The sequence below is a fragment of the Oncorhynchus clarkii genome, chromosome 6, assembly GCF_045791955.1.
Source record: "Oncorhynchus clarkii lewisi isolate Uvic-CL-2024 chromosome 6, UVic_Ocla_1.0, whole genome shotgun sequence".
In the NCBI taxonomy this organism is placed as follows: domain Eukaryota; kingdom Metazoa; phylum Chordata; class Actinopteri; order Salmoniformes; family Salmonidae; genus Oncorhynchus; species Oncorhynchus clarkii.
Window position 1 is genome coordinate 63,102,330 of NC_092152.1, and position 23,213 is coordinate 63,125,542.

At 43.8% G+C, this 23,213-nt stretch overlaps 1 protein-coding gene across 4 annotated transcripts in view; it reads right to left on the bottom strand.

Moving 5' to 3' along the window:
- Window positions 1-8,837: 8,837 nt before the first annotated feature.
- The window catches only part of LOC139411413 (SH2 domain-containing adapter protein F-like), a 120,710-nt gene continuing 106,334 nt past the window's right edge, over window positions 8,838-23,213 (bottom strand). For 3 of the 4 annotated variants that reach the window (XM_071157748.1, XM_071157746.1, XM_071157747.1), the window contains 3 exons: window positions 18,140-18,317; window positions 17,811-17,930; window positions 9,112-11,173 (listed from right to left, as the gene is read on the bottom strand). In XM_071157748.1, coding sequence (XP_071013849.1) covers window positions 10,987-11,173; window positions 17,811-17,930; window positions 18,140-18,317 — 485 coding nt within the window. In that variant the 3' untranslated portion in view covers window positions 9,112-10,986. Of the gene's footprint in view, window positions 11,174-17,810; window positions 17,931-18,139; window positions 18,318-23,213 lie in introns of all 4 variants that reach the window. The other variant, XM_071157745.1, reaches the window with a different exon arrangement.

Here is a 23,213-nt window from a genome sequence, read left to right on the forward strand (position 1 = left end):
AAATAGGGTGTTATTTGTGGATGAAGGCAATGTCTTGTCTGGGTAGGAAACTGCACTTAATCAGTAGAGTCACTAATGTTTGACAAACTGTAGAGGGACAGAATAAATGCAGGGAAATAGGGGAGGACAGTCCTTCCTCTCCCCATTACCCCTGTCCCCCAGAGTCTTAGGTCATTATAGCTCCTCTTCTCTCATGTATTCTGCTGCTCTGTGAATGCCTGACTATATGCAGACTGCAGACACAGCGACTCAACCCAGGTTCATTGCGGGTTCACATGACCCTGAGAAGAAAAGTACCTTTCATGAGTACAGCAGCTCCAAGCTCTGCACCACTCTGCTCCAGCTCTCTTTCATCTAAACCACTGTTACGACAACATAGTTGGTTGGAAGAAGCTGTAATTCAAAAAGGAGGACAATAAATTACATAGAAAAACCCAGCCACCAGTCTCTGAGTATAGTGGCTTTGCTCTGCAGCAGACAGAACTATCCACATTGTCCAGCACAACTATCCACATTGTCCAACACAACTATCCACATTGTCCAGCACAACTATCCACATTGTCCAGCACAACTATCCACATTGTCCAACACAACTATCCACATTGTCCAACACAACTATCCACATTGTCCAGCACAACTATCCACATTGTCCAGCACAACTATCCACATTGTCCAGCACAACTATCCACATTGTCCAGCACAATTATCCACATTGTCCAGCACAACTATCCACATTGTCCAACACAACTATCCACATTGTCCAGCACAACTATCCACATTGTCCAACACAACTATCCACATTGTCCAACACAACTATCCACATTGTCCAGCACAACTATCCACATTGTCCAACACAACTATCCACATTGTCCAGCACAACTATCCACATTGTCCAACACAACTATCCACATTGTCCAGCACAACTATCCACATTGTCCAACACAACTATCCACATTGTCCAGCACAACTATCCACATTGTCCAGCACAACTATCCACATTGTCCAGCACAACTATCCACATTGTCCAGCACAACTATCCACATTGTCCAGCACAACTATCCACATTGTCCAACACAACTATCCACATTGTCCAGCACAACTATCCACATTGTCCAACACAACTATCCACATTGTCCAGCACAACTATCCACATTGTCCAGCACAACTATCCACATTGTCCAGCACAACTATCCACATTGTCCAGCACAACTATCCACATTGTCCAACACAACTATCCACATTGTCCAACACAACTATCCACATTGTCCAGCACAACTATCCACATTGTCCAGCACAACTATCCACATTGTCCAGCACAACTATCCACATTGTCCAGCACAACTATCCACATTGTCCAACAAAACATTGACCTGTAGATTCAGGGATGGATTAGGACAGTCCTACTTAATTATACTCTATGATTACACAGTGGAAAACTCTGCAGCCATAATAGACCATTTAAAGCAGAGTAAAAGCTAAATTAATCTAACTGCCAGAGACTGCAGAATAATAACAGGTTTCACTTCGGGTCACCTCCTCACACGTGTCAGAAGGGAATTGGAGGGGAGTTGCTTTATTGTCTCCCCATTTTGTTTTTGTCTTTTTAAATGATGCAGTTCATGTGTTATTAGCATCAAGTCTGTTTACCTGAGCTTGCTTTCTGTCAGGCATGACTGGGCTGAATATGAAATGAGTTGGTGATGGACAAGGGCCATTTTTTCTATCCGTCTGCGTTCATTGCTGCTTTCAAGCCATGTCTTTCAGGCCTGTGGATGCTCTTTTGTCCACCAAAGGACGCTTTGATGCATTTCCTCTCAGGTGTTTTAACCCTTGGTGGGTGTTTTAACCCTTGGTGGGTTTCTAATCCCTGGGAGAGGGTGATATCGCAGCAGTGGGAGAAAGGTTAGAAATGACACATCTCTCCAGAGCAGCTGGAAGGACCACCATGAAGCTGCTGTGTGGTAGCGAACGATAAGAGTGTCTGAATAAGATTTAGACGTTCATCTAAACAAAACAGCAATACCCTAAATCACCTTGGATGGATTCTCAGGAGAGTATATGAACACACTTCTGTTCAAGTATCAACAAACTAGTTCATTGCAGTTATGTCAACTTTGCGTGGAAAATATTTCTCCACACTTTCACGAAAGAGGTGGATCACACATTCCCTGCCTTCTCTTTATTGCTTTTGGTTGTCGGTGGTAACATCCATCTGTCTGTCCTCTGTCTCTTCATACAAGCTGTGTGTAATAGGAAACACTGCAGACTTTATAGGCCAGCTTGGCTCCATTGTGAGGCTCTGAAAGGATGTTTACACATTGATCTAGCCTCACCTACTAACAGAAGGCAACAGGAGGAGAGCTGGGGAGAGGAGCATGCTAACACTGCTTCCCTTTCAGGAGCAGAAACACTGAGCATTCAGACAGACATATATGGGCCTGTGTTCTCCAACAGTAGAGCATCAAAGCCACGTGGCCCGAATCCCCAGGCCGTCTGGTCTGCTTGTTAAAGCCACGCTGTGCGCTTGTGTTTAAATGAAGGATTCTCTAGCACCATCACCATCAAAGCCCAGGGTGTGTTCTCTGTAATCTCAACCGCTGTTCTCTGTCTCTCAGAGCTCTCCTGTAGTTGTTTATTCATACATGAATTAAGTATGCTCTCGAAGAAAGACGCTAGAGACCGACTCAGACCGTGTTTGGCATACACAGCAATTAATACATTTCCTCTGTACAGATCTTGGGTTAGTTAATTAAATCAAATAAATTGAAATTTCACCAGTCACATGCGCCGAATACAGTGAAATGCTTACTTACGAGCCCCTAACCAACAATGCAGTTTAAAAAAAAATATGGGTTTAGAATAATAAATAAAAGTAACAAATAATTAAAGAAAAGCAGTAAAATAACAATAGTGGGACTATATACAGGGGGGTACCGGTACAGAGTCAATGTGCGGGGACACCGGTTAGTTGAGGTAATATGTACACTACCATTCAAAATTTTGGGTTCACTTAGAAAGGCCATATCTCAGACTGGCCAATAAAAAGAAAAGATTAAGATGGGCAAAAGAACACAGACACTGGACAGATGAACTCTGCCTAGAAGGCCAGCACCCCGGAGTCACCTCTTCACTGTTGACGTTGAGACTGATATTTTGCGGGTACTATTTAATGAAGCTGCCAGTTGGGGACTTGTGAGGCGTCTGTTTCTCAAACTAGACACTCTAATGTACTTGTCCTCTTGCTCAGTTGTGCACCGGGGCCTCACACTCCTCTTTCTATTCTGGTTAGAACCAGTTTGCACTGTTCTGTGAAGGGAGTAGTACACAGTGTTGTATGAAATCTTCAGTTTCTTGGCAATTTCTCGCATGGAATAGCCTTAATTTCTGAGAACAAGAATAGACTGACGAGTTTCAGAAGAAAGAGTTCTTTATTTCTGACCATTTTGAGCCTATAATCGAACCTACAAATGCTCCAGATACTCAACTAGTCTAAAGAAGGCCAGTTTTATTGTTTCTTTGATCAGCACAACCGTTTTCAGTTGTGCTAACATAATTGCAAAAGGGTTTTCTAATTATTAATTAGCCTTTTAAAATGATAAACTTGGATTAGCTAACACAACGTGCCATTGGAACACAGGAGTGATGGGTGCTGATAATGGGCCTCTGTACGCCTATGTAGATATTCCATTAAAAATCAGCCGTTTCCAGCAATGTCTACACTCTATTTCTGATCAATTTGATGTCACTTTAATGGACAAAAAAAAAAGTACATTTCTAAGTGACCCCAATCTTTTGAATGGTAGTGTACATGTAGGTAGTTATTAAAGTGGCTATGCATAGATGATAACATGGAGTATCAGCTGTGTAAAAGAGGAGGGGGGGATGAAAATAGTCTGGGTAGCCATTTGATTAGAAGATATCACTATAATATCACGGCCGGCCGGTGTGCAGTGAGAACTGGGTTGGGATCGTGTGGTGGAGCAGATGACCATTCACTACTAGGTTGACGGCAGTGACTTTATCCTCTTTTACTATTCTTGCAATACCCCATCCTTGACTCAACCAACAGAGAGAGGCTCTATGGCACTTACCATTGAATAGACCTTTAACATGGTAACTGGTAATCACAACGGTATTGAGTTATTTACCAAATACCGTTTGGATGCAACTTTTTTGGGTGACATTTTTGTCGCAGCATCAAGAAAGAGACAAAAGACTGAGGGTTTGGACTCAAACTCTACTTTATTTAGGTTGAAACTTGATGCCTCTATGTCCCCATACAATACATTCAGTATATACATTTGGCAATGAGGGACTGTACAGATATGTTATAGTAGTGAATACATACACGGGAAGAAAATGTACACAAAAGCATTAAAACCACTTGACCTCAGTGGCTAGAGAGACACCGAGTAAGTCTATGGCTGATGGCAACACGCACACACTTCTCTGAGGGTGAGAAGGACTATTCCAGGTTCCCAGAGAGACATAATGTGAAGAGTGAGTCTGCTGATTGAGACAAAGCTCCTTCTCTGCCTTCCAGAATCACCTCCCTTCCTCCCTCCTAGTCAGGCGAGGGGACTTCCTCCGTGCAGCGTGGACAACGTACGTGGGACCTTGCCTACAGTAACATGCATCTGTCAGCAGCCCTGAATAAAGATCCTCCTCTTCTTTATGTTTCATCTCTGCCACACAGGAACATTAAGACATATAGTGCATTCGTAAAGTATTTAGACCACTTGACTTTTTCCAAATTTTGTTACATTATAGCCTTATTCTAAACTGGATTAAATCGTTTTTTTCCCTCATCAAATTTACACACAATACCCCATAACGACAAAGCAAAAACAAATTTAGACATTTTTGCAAATTAAAAAAACATGAAAATATCACATTTACATAAGTATTCTGACGCGCCACTCGGAACTTTGTTGAAGAACCTTGGCAGAGAATAGTCTTGAGTCTTCTTGGGTATGACACTACAAGCTTGGTACACCTGTATTTAGGGAGTTTCTCCCATTTTTTTATGAAGATCCTCTCAAGCTCTGTTAGGTTAGATGGGGGGCGTCGCTGCACAGTCATTTTCAGGTCTCTCCAGAGATGTCTGATCAGCCACTCAAGGACATTCAGAGACTTGTCCCGAAGCCACTCCTGCGTTGTCTTGGCTGTGTGAGTCTTCGCCAAAGAGTTCAATGTTGGGTTTATCAGACCAAAGAATCTTGTTTCTTACGGTCTGAGAGTCTTTGGGTGCCTTTTGGCAAACTCCAAACGGGCTGTCATGTGCCTTTTACTGAGGAGTGGCTTCAGTCTGGCCACTCTATCACAAAGGCCTGATTGGTTGAGTACTGTGTAGATGGTTGTCCTTCTGTAAGGTTCTCCCATCTCCACAGATTAACTCTGGAGCTCTTTCAGAGTGACCATCGGGTTCTTGGTCACCTCCCTGACCAAGGCTCTTCTCCACCGATTGCTCAGTTTGGCTGGGCGGCCCAGCTCTAGGAAGAGTCTTGGTTGTTTCAAACTTGTTCCATTTAAGAATGATGGAGGCCACTGTGTTCTTGGGGACCTTCAACGCTACAGAATTTTTTTGGTATCCTTCCCTCTGTGCCTTGACACAATCCTGTTTCATAGCTCTATGGACAATTCCTTCAACCTCATGGCTTGGTGTTTGCTCTGAAATACACTGTCAACTATGGGACCTTACATAGACCTGTGTGTGCCTTGCCAAATCATGTCCAAACAATTTAATTTACCACAAATGGACTCCAATCAAGGTGTTGAAACATCAAGGATGATCAATGGAAACAGGCTGCACCTGAGCTCAATTTCGAGTCTCAAAGCAAAGGGTCTGAAAACTTATAAGACCTTATAAGGTCTGTTAATTTTTTATAAATGTGCAAAAATGAAAAAACTTTTCACTTTGTCATTATGGGGTATTGTGTGTAGATTGTTATGAATAAATTATTTAATCCGTTTTAGAACAAGGCTGTAACGTAACAATTTTTAACAAAGGGGTCTGAATACACACACACACACACACACACACACACACACACTCGTGGCCAAAAGTTTTGAGAATGACACAAATACACATTTCCAAAAAGTTTGCTTCTTCAGTGTCTAGATATATTTGTCAGATGTTACTATGGAATACTGAAGTATAATTACAAGCATTTCATAAGTGTCAAAGGCTTTTATTGACAATTACATGAAGTTGATGCAAAGAGTCAATATTTGCAGTGTTGACCCTTCTTTTTAAAGACCTCTGCAATCCGCCCTGGCATCTGTCAATTAACTTCTGGGCCACATCCTGACTGATGGCAGCCCATTCTTGCATAATCAATGCTTGGAGTTTGTCAGAAATTGTGGGTTTTTGTTTGTCCACCCGCCTCTTGAGGATTGACCACAAGTTCTCAAAGTGATTAAGGTCTGGGGAGTTTCCTGGCCATGGACACAAAATATTGATGTTTTGTTCCCTGAGTCACTTCGTTATCACTTTTGCCTTATGGCAAGGTGCTCCATCATGCTGGAAAAGGCATTGTTCGATACCAAACTGTGGATGGTTGGGAGAAGTTTCTCTCGGAGGATGTGTTGGTACCATTCTTTATTCATGGCTGTGTTCTTAGGCAAAATTGTGAGTGAGCCCACTCCCTTGGCTGAGAAGTAACCCCGCACATGAATGGTCTCAGGATGGTTTACTGTTGGCATGACACAGGACTGATGGTAGCGCTCACCTTGTCTTCTCCGGACAAGCTTTTTTCTGGATGCCCCAAACAATCAGAAAGGGGATTCATCAGAGAAAATGACTTTACCCCAGTCCTCAGCAGTCCAATCCCTGTACCTTTTGCAGAATATCAGTCTGTCCCTGATGTTTTTCCTGGAGAGAAGTGGCTTCTTTGCTGCCCTTCTTGACACCAGTCCATCCTCCAAAAGTCTTCACCTCACTGTGCGTGCAGATGCACTCACACCTGCCTGCTGCCATTCCTGAGAAAGCTCTGTACTGGTGGTGCCCCGAGCCCGCAGCTGAATCAACTTTATGAGACAGTCCTGGCGCTCGCTGGACTTTCTTGGGTGCCCTGAAGCCTGCAGAAATGCAGTGGAATTTTTTTGGGGGGGATTTGCATGGCAAATAGGGACTTTGCAATTAATTGCAATTCATCTGATCACTCTTCATAACATTCTGAAGTATATGCAAATTGCCATCATCCAAACTGAGGCAGCAGACTTTGTGAAAATTAATATTTGTCATTCTCAAAACTTTTGGCCACGACTGTGTGTGTGTGTAATTATATATATATATATATATATATATACACACACACACACACACACACACAGTCAAAAGTTTGGACACACCTACTCATTCAAGGATTTTTCTTTATTTTTACTATTTTCTACATTGTAGAATAATAGTGAAGACATCAAAACTATGAAATAACACATATGGAATCACGAAATAACCAAAAAAAGTGTTAAACAAATCAAAATATATTTTATATTTGAGATTCTTCAAATAGCCACCCTTTGCCTTAATGACAGCTTTGCACATGCTTGGCATTCTCTCAACCAGCTTCATGAAGTAGTCACCTGGAATGCATTTCAATTAATAGGTCTGCCTTAATTTGTGGAATTTCTTTCCTTCTTAATGCGTTTGAGCCAATCAGTTGTGTTGTGACAAGGTAGGGGTGGTATACAGAAGATGGTCTTTCACCAAATAGGGTCCATATTATGGCAAGAACATCTCAAATAAGCAAAGAGAAATGACAGTCCATTATTACTTTACGACATGAAGGTCAGTCAATGCAGAACTTTTCAAGAACTTTGAAAGTTTCTTCAAGTGCAGTCGCAACAACCATCAAGCGGTATGATGAAACTGGTTCTCATGAGGACCGCCACAGGAATGAAAGACCAGAGTTACCTCTGCTGCAGTGGATAAATTCATTAAAGTTAACTGCACATCAGATTGCAGCCCAAATAAATGCTTCACAGAGTTCAAGTAACAGACACAACTCAACATCAACTGTTCAGAGGAGACTGTGTGAATCAGGCCCTCATGGTCGAATTGCTGCAAAGTAACCACTACTAAAGGACACAAATAAGAAGAATAGACTTGCTTGGGTCAAGAAACACGAGCAATGGACATTAGACCGGTAGAAATCTGTCCTTTGGTTTGATGAGTTCAAATTTGAGACTTTTGGTTCCAACAGCTGTCTCTTTGAGAGACCCAGAGTAGGTGAATGGATGATCTTCACATGTGTGGATCCCACCGTGAAGCATGGAGGAGGATGTGTGATGCTTTGCTGGTGACCCTGTCTGTGATTTATTTAGAATTCAAGGCACACTTAACAAGCATGGCTACCACAACATTCTGCAGCGATACGTCATCTGGTTTGCACTTAGTGGGACAATAATTTGTTATTCAACAGGACAATGACCTAAAACACACCTCCAAGCTGTGTAAGGACTACTTGACCAAGAAGGAGAGTGATGGCGTACTGAATCACCTGACCTCAGCCCAATTGAGATGGTTTGAGTTGGACCACAGAGTGAAGGAAAAGCATCCAACAAGTGCTCAGCATATGTGGGAACTACTTCAAGACTGTTGAAAAAGCATTCCTCATGAAGCTGGTTGAGAGAATGCCAAGAGTGTGCAAAGCTGTCAAGGCAAAGGGTGGCTACTTTGAAGAATCTCAAATATATTTAGATTTGTTTAACACTTTTTTGGTTACTACATAATTCTATATGTGTCATTTCATAGTTGATGTCTTCACTATTATTCTACAATGTAGAAAAGAGTAAAAAATAAAGAAAAACCCTTGAATGAGTAGGTGTGTCCAAACTTTTGACTGGTACTGATATATTTATTTAATTAATAAAATGTGAGCAGAATTTCCCTCCATTACATACAATGGCCCTCTTCGTCAACATCAGTTACCTCATGAAGGTGTGGGATAGTCTAATCATGACATTGACAAACTCCTAAACCTGCCATGAAGAGTCATATACTGTATGCCAGTGGTTCACAACCATGGGTACTAGGACCCCTGGAGGGTACTTGGTCTATCCACAGGGGGTACCTTGAGAAGACTCATGAGACCATAGACCATAGGGTACTTCAGGTGTACTCCGGGCAGAGTAAAATTCAGTTGGTGGTACGGTAACCAAAAAAGTTTGGGAACCATTGCTGCTGTATGCAACCCTACTTGACTTGTTCCCTTATCTTACCAACAGAATCAATTCACCTCCAGCAAACACTCATAATTCCCTGGAAATGCCAATTGGAGGACATACTTTGATTTTCACATCTGCAATGATGCCACCTACTGGCTATGGGATTGCATAGCATGCTTCAGCACTCTCCTTATTAACATTTAGATGTTAAAGGACACGTCAGTCCCTCTGGTTCAGGGGAGAAGTCAAGGTGTGTATTAAATAATTCCAACAAATAGATGGGTTATGACAGACTGGAGGTCTGAGTTCATCCAGGAAAATGGAATCCTCCGATTGGTCCATGGGGCTTCTACAGACAGTCTTTATGTGAGGCTGGACAATCCCATTGGTCACGAGACACCATTACTCATCAGTGTCTCAGAGTCAAGAGTCAGGCCACAGAGGCAGTTGGACACATGAAGCAGAACTGCCTAAAACACAAATCGAAGCACCACAATATATGAGACCAGGTCCGGGGTGTTCAAGCTCTTGCCAAACACGATCACATGGCAGAGAATAGTGAGGGCTGGATGCCACGAGGCAGGCCTTCACAGAGAGGAGTAACATCTGTAATAAGAAGAATTACCCCAGAATAAATTACAGTCACAGAACAATCGTTGAAAGAAGCAGAACTCTAGAAATCAACGGATCTAATCCGACTGATTCAACCCATGCATTATAAGGCATTAACCAAACATTTGTTACGGACATCACACAATTTCATAGTGACTATACATACAAATGCTGATCTGTAAAATGTAGTTTTTAAAAAATAAACAAAAACATTATCTGATTGACTGGTTTATGCAAAAACATATTCTTAAACCATAGATGCAATTTGTTGGGAATCGGAGTTGCATGGTGGGGGTTGGATCAATATCTGCAATCCCATTGTACCTATTGATCTGCAGATTCACGAATGAAATTGATTTTCTGAGGTAGACAATGCAGGCATATTCCATTCTACCCATACAAAGATGATGGCAGATTGGGAAGGTAATTTAGCCCATTTTGAGACTAGGCACCCATCTCTGGCTCATTTAGCCAATGGTGCTACTGCTGTGTAACATAGTTATCCATCTATCAGTCTGCTGACTGTCAAACCAGAGCTGTACTTACACTGTCCTACCAATGGGACACCCGTGGTGAAGGATATCAGAAATTACAGTCCCGGGAATAGACAGAGACGTCAGTCTGTAGACCTTATAGCACTTAAACACTAAACTGTTGTTGCACTGATGGGGAAAGTATTCACACAGGGCAGGTTTATTGAGTTTGCCGGCCACTGTAGAGTGCCCATATATAACCCAACTCCAATACATTAATGTGCCTTCCCCACTTCCTTTATAAAGGACATTACAATCTTTAGCTTCCCCTCACTAAATAAACACTTTCAGCATAACATGGAGCCAAATCCAATACGAACAGGTCTTGTGTGGAGGAGATTGGTACAGAGTGGTACTGTTGAGGAAGCAGCTGTGGGATCAGTGAAACAATGCTCGTCAGCAGATAATGTGTCAGTCAATGATGCAATGATAATGTTGTAGCAAGTACAAACAAAAAGTTAATAGCTGGTCTGGGATCAGGTGGGTGATGACAGGTGAGCTGTGTTATCATCATCATCATCATCATCCCTGCCTCTTCCGCCAACTTGAACTCTGTCCTTCAGACCAATCAGACAGAAGGAGAAAGGCAGAGCGACAGGATTTCCCATGGGAGGTGGCAGGAGAGGGCATCTGACCCCTGACCCCTGTGTGACCTTTGGGGAAGGACGTGTCACTATAGTGTCCTGATGGCCACGGGGTAGAGCAGGGACATGTGCTCGGCCCCCTTGATGGGCAGCTTGCGGCTGGAGTAGAAGTGGATGATCTCGGGGACACTGTCGAAGGGACAGCTGTTCTGACCCAGGATGTACTTGTTCTCCTTCGTCCTCGACAGCTTCATGTGCATGAAGCCCTGGCTGCTCCTAGAAGGAGAGAGAAAACATTATTTCAGCTCCAAAAACGATGAATGCTTTATCTCCCAGCGGTACAGTGTGACAGATCATTCCCAGCCAATGCAGTACAGTAGGGCTGGTTTAGAACCCAGGTCACATACTGCGTGCTCATACGTACAGTAAGTAGAGAGTGCTACAAGTCTAATGAGCAGCCAGGAAGAATCACTTAGGCTACACCAGTTAATAAATGCAGAGCAAATGAAAAGCTCCCTGGGCTGTGCTCCCTTCGGTATTTCTAGGGCTGAGCCGGAGCCTTGGATCTGTGTGCTTTACAGCTCTTAAGTAATCTCCTGCTCTGGAGCCTTGTCTTAATGAGAAATGTGGCTGTATAAAACCCATTATGCTGCACTAGACAGAAGCTGCAGGGAGAAGGGCAGTGACACAGGCCTTTGATCACATAGAAGGAGAAGGAGAGGAGGAGTGGAGAAGAGGAAGAGAGAGGGATGAGAGAGAGAGAGAGAGAGAGAGAGAGAGAGAGAAGGAGAGTGAGAGAAAGAGGGACATGATGAGGTAGAGGGGAGAAAGAGAGAGAGGAAGAGGGGGAGAGGAGGAAAAGGGAGAGAGAGAAGAAGAGGTAGATGGTGAGGTAGAGGGGGAGAGTGGGTAGCGGAAAAGTCCTCAGGAGACCATTTATCAGAAAACTTTTTTTTTCTTTTTTTTCTTTCTTTTTTTTAAACACAGATTCATGGTCCCAGAGAAAGTTTTTTTTTCTGTTTGCATTGTGCAATGCCAAAGATACTGCAGAATCAGCTCACCCGGAGGATTTACACAGTTAGGAAAAATATACAATATTTAGCAGAGCAGGTGTCACCTCTCCTGTCAACAGAAGAAAAAAAAAACTGTGGAATAAAGGCGAGACAGTGATGGACTGCAATGACTTCCTTTTCCCATAAGAGGGGAGTGGCATTCAAAGATGGAAATATGTTTTCTTATCCATTCTGTCTCTGCTGGTTGGTGTATGCGTGTGCATTATCAGCAGAAAGCACAAATTGCTGGGCATCTTAAATGAGATGTCCATACTTCCCTTATCTTATAAATTAATATGGCTTCAGGCTTTCCAAATTTATCTCACTAAGACACCAGCAGAAACAAAGCCATGAAGAGAACTTTAGGATCAAGGGGAAATTTAACAGGTTCAATTACAGGACAATAACCATTAAAAATGACATTTCTCAAAACATCAGAGGCAAATACTTACTGTAAGTCAAATCTTTCATCAGTTCATGAACCAAGAGACAAAACCTTAGTGTGACACGGTGAAACTAGTAAGGACCAATGCAGATGAAGGACAGTCAACAAGAATTCTCTCATATCTTCTCTTCAACACATTGCTGCTGTAAGACTGGCAAGTCACAGCCTTGACATGTATAGTTTCTGCACTAAAAGTATGGTTAGAGAGGGGGAGATCGAAGGAGAGAGGAGTCGGAGAGGGGGGGGGACAGAGACCCTAAAAGAAACGAGGGAGATTGAGAGCATCTAGCGTGAGGAGAGGTGGATGATCGTTTTATAAGAGAGCTGAGGGAGACTGCAGGGTTTCTCTGCTGCTATAAAAGTGAAGTAAATACAGCTAGTTTCAGCCTCCTCCATCACTGAGCCTGATCAGCCAGCCAGCTCCTCCAGTTGAATACGTCTCTGTCATTACTAGGATGTTCATCAAATCAAAGTTTATTGGTTGGAGTAGATGAGGACAGATATCTCTAGTCACACAGCCTGTTCACTGCCTACATACCAAAATACACCCTGTTCCCCATTTAGGGCTTAGGCCAAAAGTAGTGCACTATATAGGGAATTAGGGTGCCAATTTGGGATGCAGTCACTGTGTTGCTGCTTCTTAAGCTGGGCCAGGAGAGGAGAGGCCACTCTGAAGGCAAAGTGTATTTGATTTATCAACAGCTTGAGGAGATAGGCCTTGGGTTACATGAGCACACCACTTAAAAAGCTAAACACATCAATAGGAACATTTTAAAAATCCCCCTAAGATTTTCTTCCCCGTCAGCGTTTAGCTACGCTTATCGCGTTTCAGCTCCGTGGAGACTCAGAGACAATGGCGCAATAGACCACTACTCACTGCTGTCTGATAACAGAAATGTAGGGCTATTTTTGACAAGACTGGGCCTTTTGTGTTTGTTATCGTATCCTATTTAGTTGTGCACTTTTATTGTCTAATCGGGATTAATTTCCCTCTGGAGGTCTGGTGTCCTGTTCACCGGGGTCTATGACTTTCACTTGAACCCTCTCATCCTCACAGCAGAGAAATAGGCTGACAGCCATCATCGTTTATCTCTACCTACCTCTCTACAAATATTAGACTGCACCACGAATGATGCTTCAATGTAATAAATCCATGGCTTCAGAGAAGCCAAAACTAACCCAACAGAAGATAATGATCCAGAAAGAAAGCCATGACCTTATGAAGCATTGTGGGACAGGAAATGTCCTGAATAGCTATTCTTCTGGTTTAATACATACTGTGGCAGCCACAAACACAGCTTGTCTGACTGGAAGGATTACAGACATGATCAGGACATGACCACACCTGTTCCTCATGACCACACCTGTTCCTCGTGGTTGAGAGTGACTATAGAAACAAGAATGTGGTTGGTTCTGATCATTATAGGTCAACTATAATGTACATAACACAAAGCTGTGTTGTTGTCGTGTTTCATTTGGGAACCGTTCCAATTGGGGTAATATCCAGGAAGAAAACAAGCATTAATAAAACGCACTGAACTGTGCACTGAACTGCACGCACACTGAACTGCACACTCCACAACAAACTGGGAGAAACTGTCTCTCACAAGAAAGACAAAGAGACGTATGGCCCCATGAATATCTCTCACGAGAAAGACAAAGAGAAGACACTTTCCTGAGACACTTTTGCCTCTCCTGACATGAGTTCAACTGCCAACACGGAGAGCTTTTGTTGTTCTTTCTACAACTCCAAGGCTTTCTAGTTTCTCATGTGTTGTAGCATCAACACATTTTGTTGCATAAATCTTTGTTTTCCTCTTTCATCAACGGTTTATTTTCTACCTCAGTCAGCCCGTAAACCCGGCTGTGTAAAAACCCTCCCTGGGGGAGGAGGGAGAGCTACGGCTCTCAGAGACCAGTGAAAGGCTAAATGTGTTTTATGCACCTAGAAGACCACTCATCTTCAGCGAGAGGAGGAGAGAGAGAGAGAGAGAGAGGAAGAGAGACAAACAAGGTACCCTCTCTCCCTGTCAAAAGGCTCTCAGGACTTGTGGTTAGTGAAAGTCTGGGCCTTCATCAATGATGCAAAGCACAAACGTGTCGCCAAATTGGCCCCATGAATATTTCAGCAGCTCCAGACATGGAGTATCTAAACACAGGGTCTTCTAGCCTCTGCCACAGAGGTTTCAGCATCTGCCAACATGGAGTATCTGGCCTACACATTGGGTTTCCAGCCTCTGCCACAGAGGTTTCAGCATCTGCCAACATGGAGTATCTGGCCTACACATTGGGTTTCCAGCCTCTGCCACAGAGGTTTCAGCAACTGAACTCTATGTCACCCCCTCCCCACTGCCGGCTCCATGAATCAACCCGCTGATTGTTCACTGGGTTGATCTGAATGACCCTACAACCTCCTCTGCTTCCTACCAGTACTGCACAACTAACACAGTCACGCTGGCAGGACACAGGCACATGATCCACCACACACACCAGAGCGGTTTAGAAATATCTGCCTTCCTGCCTTTGCCCTCTGTCCTGTGTGGATGACATCTCCACTGATCTGTGCAGGAGGTCCAACAAAGAGTGTGTTGTAAACAGCCTTTTACACAACTATGATGTATGGTTCAAAAGCACACAGACATTCTGGGATTGACATTGGTGGTCCTAGACACACTCAGAAGTCTACGTGTTTGACCTTTGAACTCAGAGTCAATATGACTTTCTACTACAGTGACTGGCCATGGAGGCAGCCGGACTGACAGGGTCAGAGGTTCAGTGCTGCTGGCTGAGGGGTCACAGTTCGTGGGCTCTAGCTGAGAAGGAAAGCTGCTACTGGAGATCAACAACACTCCTCTCCTCCACCCCCTCAGACACAGCATGGGACGTGTCCTAGTGACCTTCCGAGTGACACAGCGGTCTGAGGCACTGCATCTCAGTGCAAGAGGCATCACTACAGTCCCTGGTTCGAATCTAGGATGTATCACATCCGGCCATGATTGGCAGTCTCATAGGTTTCCGCACAATTGGCCCAGCGTCGTCCGGGTGTGGCCGGGATAGGCCGTCATTGTAAATAAGAATTTGTTCTTAACTGACTTGCCTAGTTAAATAAAGTCACCCCAAACAACCCCAGCCCCGTCTATCCAATAAGGCCTACCAGCCTACTGCACCAGACAGTCCAGCCAATGGCCCAGCACTGTCTGTCCAATCAAGCCCACCAGTCTAATTCCCTGTGTGTGTCCCCTGGCAGGGCAGAGCAGAGTCCCAGAGTTCTGGTAATGAAATGAGCAGTCAGTCAGTGTGAGAAGCAGTGGAGCAGCTCTGGACAGCATCATCTCCTCCTGCCAGCAGAGATGAGCCTAAAGCAGACGGACGAGGAGCATCCTCGGGCCCAGCAACGGTTTTTCCTCCTGCTGCAACGTATCTAATCTATCGCTGACTTTATCGACAGATATGTGCTTTATTGTGAATAACAAAAGAGCACAAATGTCAGTTTCTATCTGAAGAAAGGTGACAATAATACTGTACAACTGTCTTCCATGGCCATAACTCGAGCGGTTATCCTCTCTGCGGCTCATATCAGAGGCACTTTCTCTGCCCCTGTGGTGAAATGTTTTTCTCAGCCAGGTATTGCTGTGTGCTGGTGAAATGGCAGCCCGCTGACACTCATCAGTTGGCTGGCTCCCTGCGGTAGTGTGAGCCCTCAGAGCCTTCGGAGTCGATGGGATGTGACTGCCCTGTGGAGGTGAATGCCAGCTGTGCAGCGAGACCCTTTAAGCTACCCTCCAGCTAAATGTCAGACCAGACTAAACCAACCAGGGCCTGTCCCCTGGATCCTCCGCTGGCCTGGAGACAGGTCACAGTCAGGGGGCAGAGGTCAGCTAGGGGGGCATTATGAATTCAGTTCTGGGCAATTCCGCGGGGCTAGAGATGTTACCTGGTGGAGGTGGGAGGGCATCATGTAGGAAGGACAGGATTCTTAAAGAAGACTCCTGGAGGCAGAATAATGGTGCTGTACTGTGTGTTGACCTGGTACTCTATCTATTGAACTCTACTCTATGATAACCTGTGAACACGCACACTTCACTGAGGGTGTGTGTGTGTGTGTGTGTGTCATACTGTATATAGTGCCTTCAGAAAGTATTCATACCCCTCGACTTATTCCACATTTTGTCGTGTTACAGCCTGAATTCAAAATGGATTAAGTCGATTTTTTTTCTCACCCATCTACACATAATACCCCATAATGACAAAGTCAAAACATGTTTTTAGAAATGCACATTTATTGAAAATGAAACCTCTAATTTACATAAAGTCAATACTTTGTAGAAGCACCTTTCATCTTTCCACAGATTTTCAATGTGATTCAAGTCTCGGCCTTGGCTGGGCCACTCAAGGACTTTCACATTCTTGTTCTGAAACCATTCCACCGTTGCTTTGGTTGTATGCTTGTGGTCATTGTACTGTTAGAATGTCATTTTTTTGCGTTTTTGCAAATTCTAGGTGTGCTGTCATGTGCCTTTTTCTCAGTAGCGGCTTCCGTCTGACCACGCTACCATAAAACCCAGATTGGTGAAGTACTGTAGAGACTTTTGTCCCTCTGACAGGTTCTCCCATCTCAGCCAAGAAACTCTGAAGTTCACTGACAGAACTTCAGAGTTTCTTGGCTGAGATAGGAGAACCTGTCAGAAGGACAACAGTCTCCACAGTACTTCACCAATCTTGGTCACCTCCCTGACCAAGGTCCATGTTGCCCGGTTGCTCAGTTCGGTCGGACAGTCAGCTCTAGGCAGAGTCTGGGTAGTGCCATATTTTTTCAATTTCCCGATGATGGAGACCACTGTGCTATTGGAAACCTTCAACACTAGAAATTGTTTTATACCCTTCCCCAGATATATACCTCATCACAATTCGATCTCGGAGATCTATGGACAGCTCTGACACGCACTGTCAACTGTGGGACCTTATACAGAGAGGTGTGTTACCTTCTAAATTATGTCCAAACAATTGAATTGGCCACAGGTGGACTCCAATCAAGTTGTAGCGACAGCTCAAGGATGATCAAAGGAAATTGGATGCACCTGAGCTCAATTTGGAGTGTCATAGCGCAGGGGTATGAATACTTATGTAAATGAGATATTTCCGTATTTCATGTTCAATAAGTTTGCAAACGTTTAAAAAAACATGTTTTCACTTTGTTATTATGGGATATTATGTGGATTAAATCAAAATGGATTAAATCTAAATAATAAATGTTGAATTCAGGCTGTAACAACAAAATATGGAATAAGTCAAAAGAGGTATGAATACTTCGGAAGTCACAGCAGGTGCTGGATATTCTCTAGTGTGTGTGAGGGTGTCATCAACTGTACACAGATTACTTGTGTGTAGTGGACAGTATGTATGGGAAGGGTCTTACTTAAGTGAGAGGGAGAAGTCGTTCTTGCTGGTCTCACTGTTCCTCACCAGGTAGCTGGCCTCTTTACACAGCCTCAGCAGAGACTCCGCATCTGTCCTGCTGATCGCTCCATGGTACCAGCTACAGGGTGGAGAGAAGAGGGAGGATATAGCAGAGTTTCAAGTGGAGAAGGTGTCTTATCTAACATCAAAAGACAATCAAATATCTCCACAGCTCTACCTCAGAAGCACCAACACAAAATAACCAAATCCATAGAGAGAATCACAGGAATAGAATGACTAGTCATTATAATTCTGTGGATAGAAAGACGATAGGGGAGGATAACTTACAATTGGCTCTCCAGGGACATGGAGGGGTCAATGCGTTCCCCCAGAGCAGCACTGCAGTGGTCCAGAGAGCTCATCTTGGTGTTGACCAGACAGCAACTGGAGTGGATGCGGGGCGGACGCCCTCCTTTACCCTCCCTGGTGGGCGACATTCTGGACTTCTCCGCCCCTTCAAACTGGACTTTAAATGAAGGAGACACAGCCAGATATGAGCATCACAATGCAACAGCATCTCAATTAGAGGCCTTCCTGGAGACATTTCAAATATCAGCCTTGGAACACTGGACACCCCGCCTCCGTTTTTGTATAAAGCTAAGGGACGGGCCTCGAGAAATGTAACCACTCAAATTCATAGAGCTATGGATGCAAGGACAGACCATCTATGATATCATAATTACAGTTTTAACCATGTTTTGAGGCTATTCAGTGTTTGTTTACATAGTTTGTAAACCGAGTAAAAAACAAGCTGATATTTTGAAGACTGATGGGGCACGACAGTTGAACTAAGCTCATGACACATTTACAAGTTATATTGTTCAAGAATCAATGGGTATATCTCATGACATTATAAGTCTAAAATGGAAGTAGCAACTAAGGACTCTAGCTTCAACAATCTGACCATTGAAATCCATCTTGTGTTTCCTGCACTCATCAATTATAAGCAATGCAATTAAAGTGGCGTTGAGTTCAGAGAAGCATGTGTTCAAAACATCAGGCATATCTGTGAAACACTGGGCTGCTGTGACTTCATTTTCATGATTCCTCCTGGTCTTTCCCGGCTTGTATGCGCTGTCCTGCAGTGAGACGTGTTAATGAGAGGAGACAGCCATGCCTCAGTGTTTAAACACACACCGCACCACTCTGCACAACACATCCCCCTCAAGGAACTTCACAGATGAAGGCAGAGCGAGACAGAAATCAATCCAGCCACACTGTGTACACAATGCCAGACGGGAGGGAAAACACAACATGCACAAACTAGTCCAGGTTAATCATTGAGCCAGGCCTTGAAAAGTGCCCAGGTCACCAACTAGAGAATAGACAGGCTCCTTTTGAAGTTGGCACTTCTCAGGGCTTTTCTGTTCGGCCTGATGGGGGATCGGAGGTGATCCATCCAAATCGTGACACGACCCTGACAGAGTTAGAGGTCAGAGATGTGCTTTTAGACCAAACAGAAACAAGCTACTCAATCTCCCTATTTACACAGTCTGATGTGAGATCAGAGGGTGGGAGGGGACCAGGAGTAGAAGTTGAAACCTCAGAACTTCCTGGTAGTGGTCAGTGGTCAGAGACACTGACACAGGAGAGTGAGCTGTTTTACTCCACAGGTCATTTCTGTAGTTGATGTCACACCATCCTTTGGAAAGAGCCCCATTTCCAGTTGCCTTGGCTTGCTACCCCCAGCAATAAACTGAGGTCACCCTTTAACATCAAACACATTACCAGTCTGTCACTGACAGAATGTTGAAGACCGCTTTAGGGCTTCAAGAGGAGTGGAGCAACATCAAATGTTGAGCCTCTGATGGAAGCAGTTCATTTAGCATACTCTTAGTTGTGATTGCATGCCCCCCGCCACCACTCATCTCAAGGGCTAATCTCACTCCAGGCCTGGGTTTAACTTCACTGAGTGGACATAGCTCCTCCAGACAGACAGACAAGAGCCGCTGGAATCACAACATATCAATGGAGAGGGGTGGAATAAGCTTGTCTAGTCTAGACCACACCTCCCGTCAAAGGCTAGCGTTTCACTATATATATTCACAGCTATTGTAACATTGAGAGTCCTTACAGTCCTTCCACCATTATACACTGAACAAATGTATCAAACGCAACATGTAAAGTGCTGTTCCCATGTTTCATGAGCTGAAATAAAAGATCCCAGAAATGTTCCATATGCACAAAAAGCTTATTTCTCTCAAATGTTGAGCACAAATTTGTTTACATCCCTGTTAGTGGCCATTTCTCCTTTGCCAAGATAATCCATCCACCTGACAAGTGTGGCATATCAAGAAGCTGATTGAACAGCATGATCATTACACAGGTACACCTTGTGCTGGGGGCAATAAAAGGCTACTGTGCAGTTTTGTCACACAGCAAAAGTCTCAAGTTTTGAGAGACTGTGCAATTGGCATGCTGACTGCAGGAATGTCCACCAGAGCTGTTTCCAGTGAATTTAATGTTAATTTCTCTACAACAAGCCACCTCCTATTTCATTTTAGAGAATTTGGCAGTACGTTCAACCGGCCTCACAACCACAGACCACGTGCAATCACGCCAGTCCAGGACCTCCACATGTGGCTTCTTCACCTGCGGGATCGTCTGAGACCAACCACCTGGACAGCTGATTAAACTGTGGGTTTGCACAACCAAATAATTTCTGAAAAAACTTTCAGAAACCGTCTCAAGGAAGCTCATCTCATCATCCTCACCAGGGTCTTGACTTGACTGCAGTTCGCTGTCGTAACCGACTTCAGTGGACAACTGCTCACATTCGATGGCCACTGGCACGCTTCATGGCTGAATCCCAGTTTCAACTTTACCAGGCACATGACCGACCGCGTTTATGGCGTTGTGTGGGCGTTGTGTGGGCCAGCGGTTTGCTGATATCAACGTTGTGAACAGAGTGCCCCATAGTGGGAGTGGGGTTATGGTATGGGCGACGCACAACAAACAATTGTATTTTATCGATGTCAATTTGAATGCTCAGAGATACCGTGACGAGATCCTGAGGCCTATTGTCGTGCCATTCATCCGCCGCTATCACTTCATGTTTCAACATGACAATGCACAGACCCATGTCGTAAGAATCTGTACATCATTTCTGGAAGCTGAAAATGTCCCAGTTCTTCCATGGTCTGCATATTCACAAGACATTGGCACGTTTGGGATGCTCTGGATCGACGTGCACGACAGCATGCTCCAGTTCCCGCCAATATCCAGCAATTTCGCACAGCCATTGAAGAGGAGTGGGACAACATTCCATAGGCCACAATCAACAGCCTGATCAACTCTATGCAAATTAGATGTGTCGCGCTGCATGTGGCAAATGGTGTTCACACCAGACACTGACTGGTTTCCTGATCCATGACCCTACTTTTATTTTAGGTGTCTTTGACCAACTGATGCATATCTGCATTCCCAGTCATGTGAAATCCATAGATAAGGGCCTAATGAATGTATTTAATTTGACTGATTTCCTTATATGATCTGTAACTCAGTAAAATCGTTGAAATTGTTGCATGTTGCATTTGTTTATATTTTATGAATCAATAAATGTAGATGTCTTCTAGAAAACAACCTCATGTAAATGCCTGACATGCACAACTAGAAGCAATTAACTCTGTCTGATGCTAAGCTACATACTGAACAGCAGAAACCTATTCTGAGCATCCCTGAAGCATGCACAGCATGTGCTTACCACTGGAAAAAGCTACATCATACATAAATGATCATGTTGTTCCACCAGTGACCACCAGGGGCTCCCCTTAACTTAATTTCTATTGTTCATGTGAATAAGTATTTATTTTATTTAATTAAACTAAGGCTTCGTTTACACAGGCAGCTCAATTCTCATGTTTTGCCCAGATAATTGGCTAAAGATCTGACTGGTCAAAATACCAATTTGTGCCAAAAAATAATAATAATCTGAATTGGGCTGCCTGTGTAAACACAGTTCCATGGCTTGGCTATACAAAATGATAATGATACAGTTTATAGCACTAATACATAGTTGAGTCTAAAGGTGACACACATTGTACAGTATAAATGAGGCTAAATGATTTGCTTTGCTATTCTCCGTTGTTAAATAAAAGTCAAATATGGAGGATACATTCTCACAAATCGGTTTCAGTAAACCGTACAAGTCTGATCCATATATGTTTAATGTATGTGAGAGAGATAGGGTTTCCATGGAGACTGACCGGGTGGGAAAAGATGCGTGTTTGCAGCCCCTCACCCTGTCAGCCAGGACACAGCCAATCTGTAGCTCTGCAGCAAACCTTCCCCTGAGTGTACGTCTGTGCAATAATGTCACAGGAGGAGACAGCAGGAGAGGGACTGCTGTAGTCTATATATTGTATTTCCTCTTTAATGAAACAAAACCCTATCTCTATTAAAAAAAATAACAATGTCCGCTGTATCTCTGAAACAGTGGAGGCTACAGAGGGGAGGATGGCTCATAATAAATGGCCGGAACGGCATCAAACACCTGGAAGCCATGTGTTTGATACCATTCCACTAATTCCGCTCCAGGCTTTACCATGAGCCCACCCTCCCCAATTAAGGTGCCACCAGCCTCCTGTGCTCTGAACGTATAAGTGTGTGTGTTGGTGTGTGCTATATGAGTGCGTCAGTATGTGTTTGTGAATGTGAGAGTATTATCAGAACACGAGGAGTTCCCATTTGAGGAAACTTTCAGTCAGCTATTTGTCATCACTGTGGCAGACAGAACACGTTCTTGATGCTATCAGCTATCACATACCAGTACATGACATTGGCAAATGTCTGTCTCCATTCCAGGTCTACGGCTATGAAGGAATATGAACCAACACTAAAGTCTGTTATTATTGGTTTGATGGTGATAGTTTAGACTGACGTTCACCTGAGCCCTATTCAGAGCTCGCAATCCCACTGTAATTATGCCTAATACTAATTCCTAAACACCTCAATTAAACTCTGACATCTACAGTAACATCAGATCCACAAGGAACCAGCTCAGTGTGATTAAACAATTGTTCTTCTTGCTTTAGACTCCACCTAGGCAGAGTGAATGGCTATCCTCAGCGGCGTTCACCACTCAACCTCTACCGTCAGAACAGGCCTTTTCAGAGGCAACGCAGATAGCTTCAAAGAGGCATTACTAAGGAGTGAGCCACTAACGACAACAAAAAAAGCGACCATTTTATTTGTTTGAGGGTGAAGAGCCTGTGTCTTCTATGATTGCCAACCGTCTCCCCCACAATAGCTGGAGCTGCAGTGGTATTATAGTTTGGCTGATTCCTGGCAATACGTAGCCCAAACTCATTCCCTTTCATTCTCCACCGCTCACACTCAGGACAGACAAGAGGGGATTGAAGAG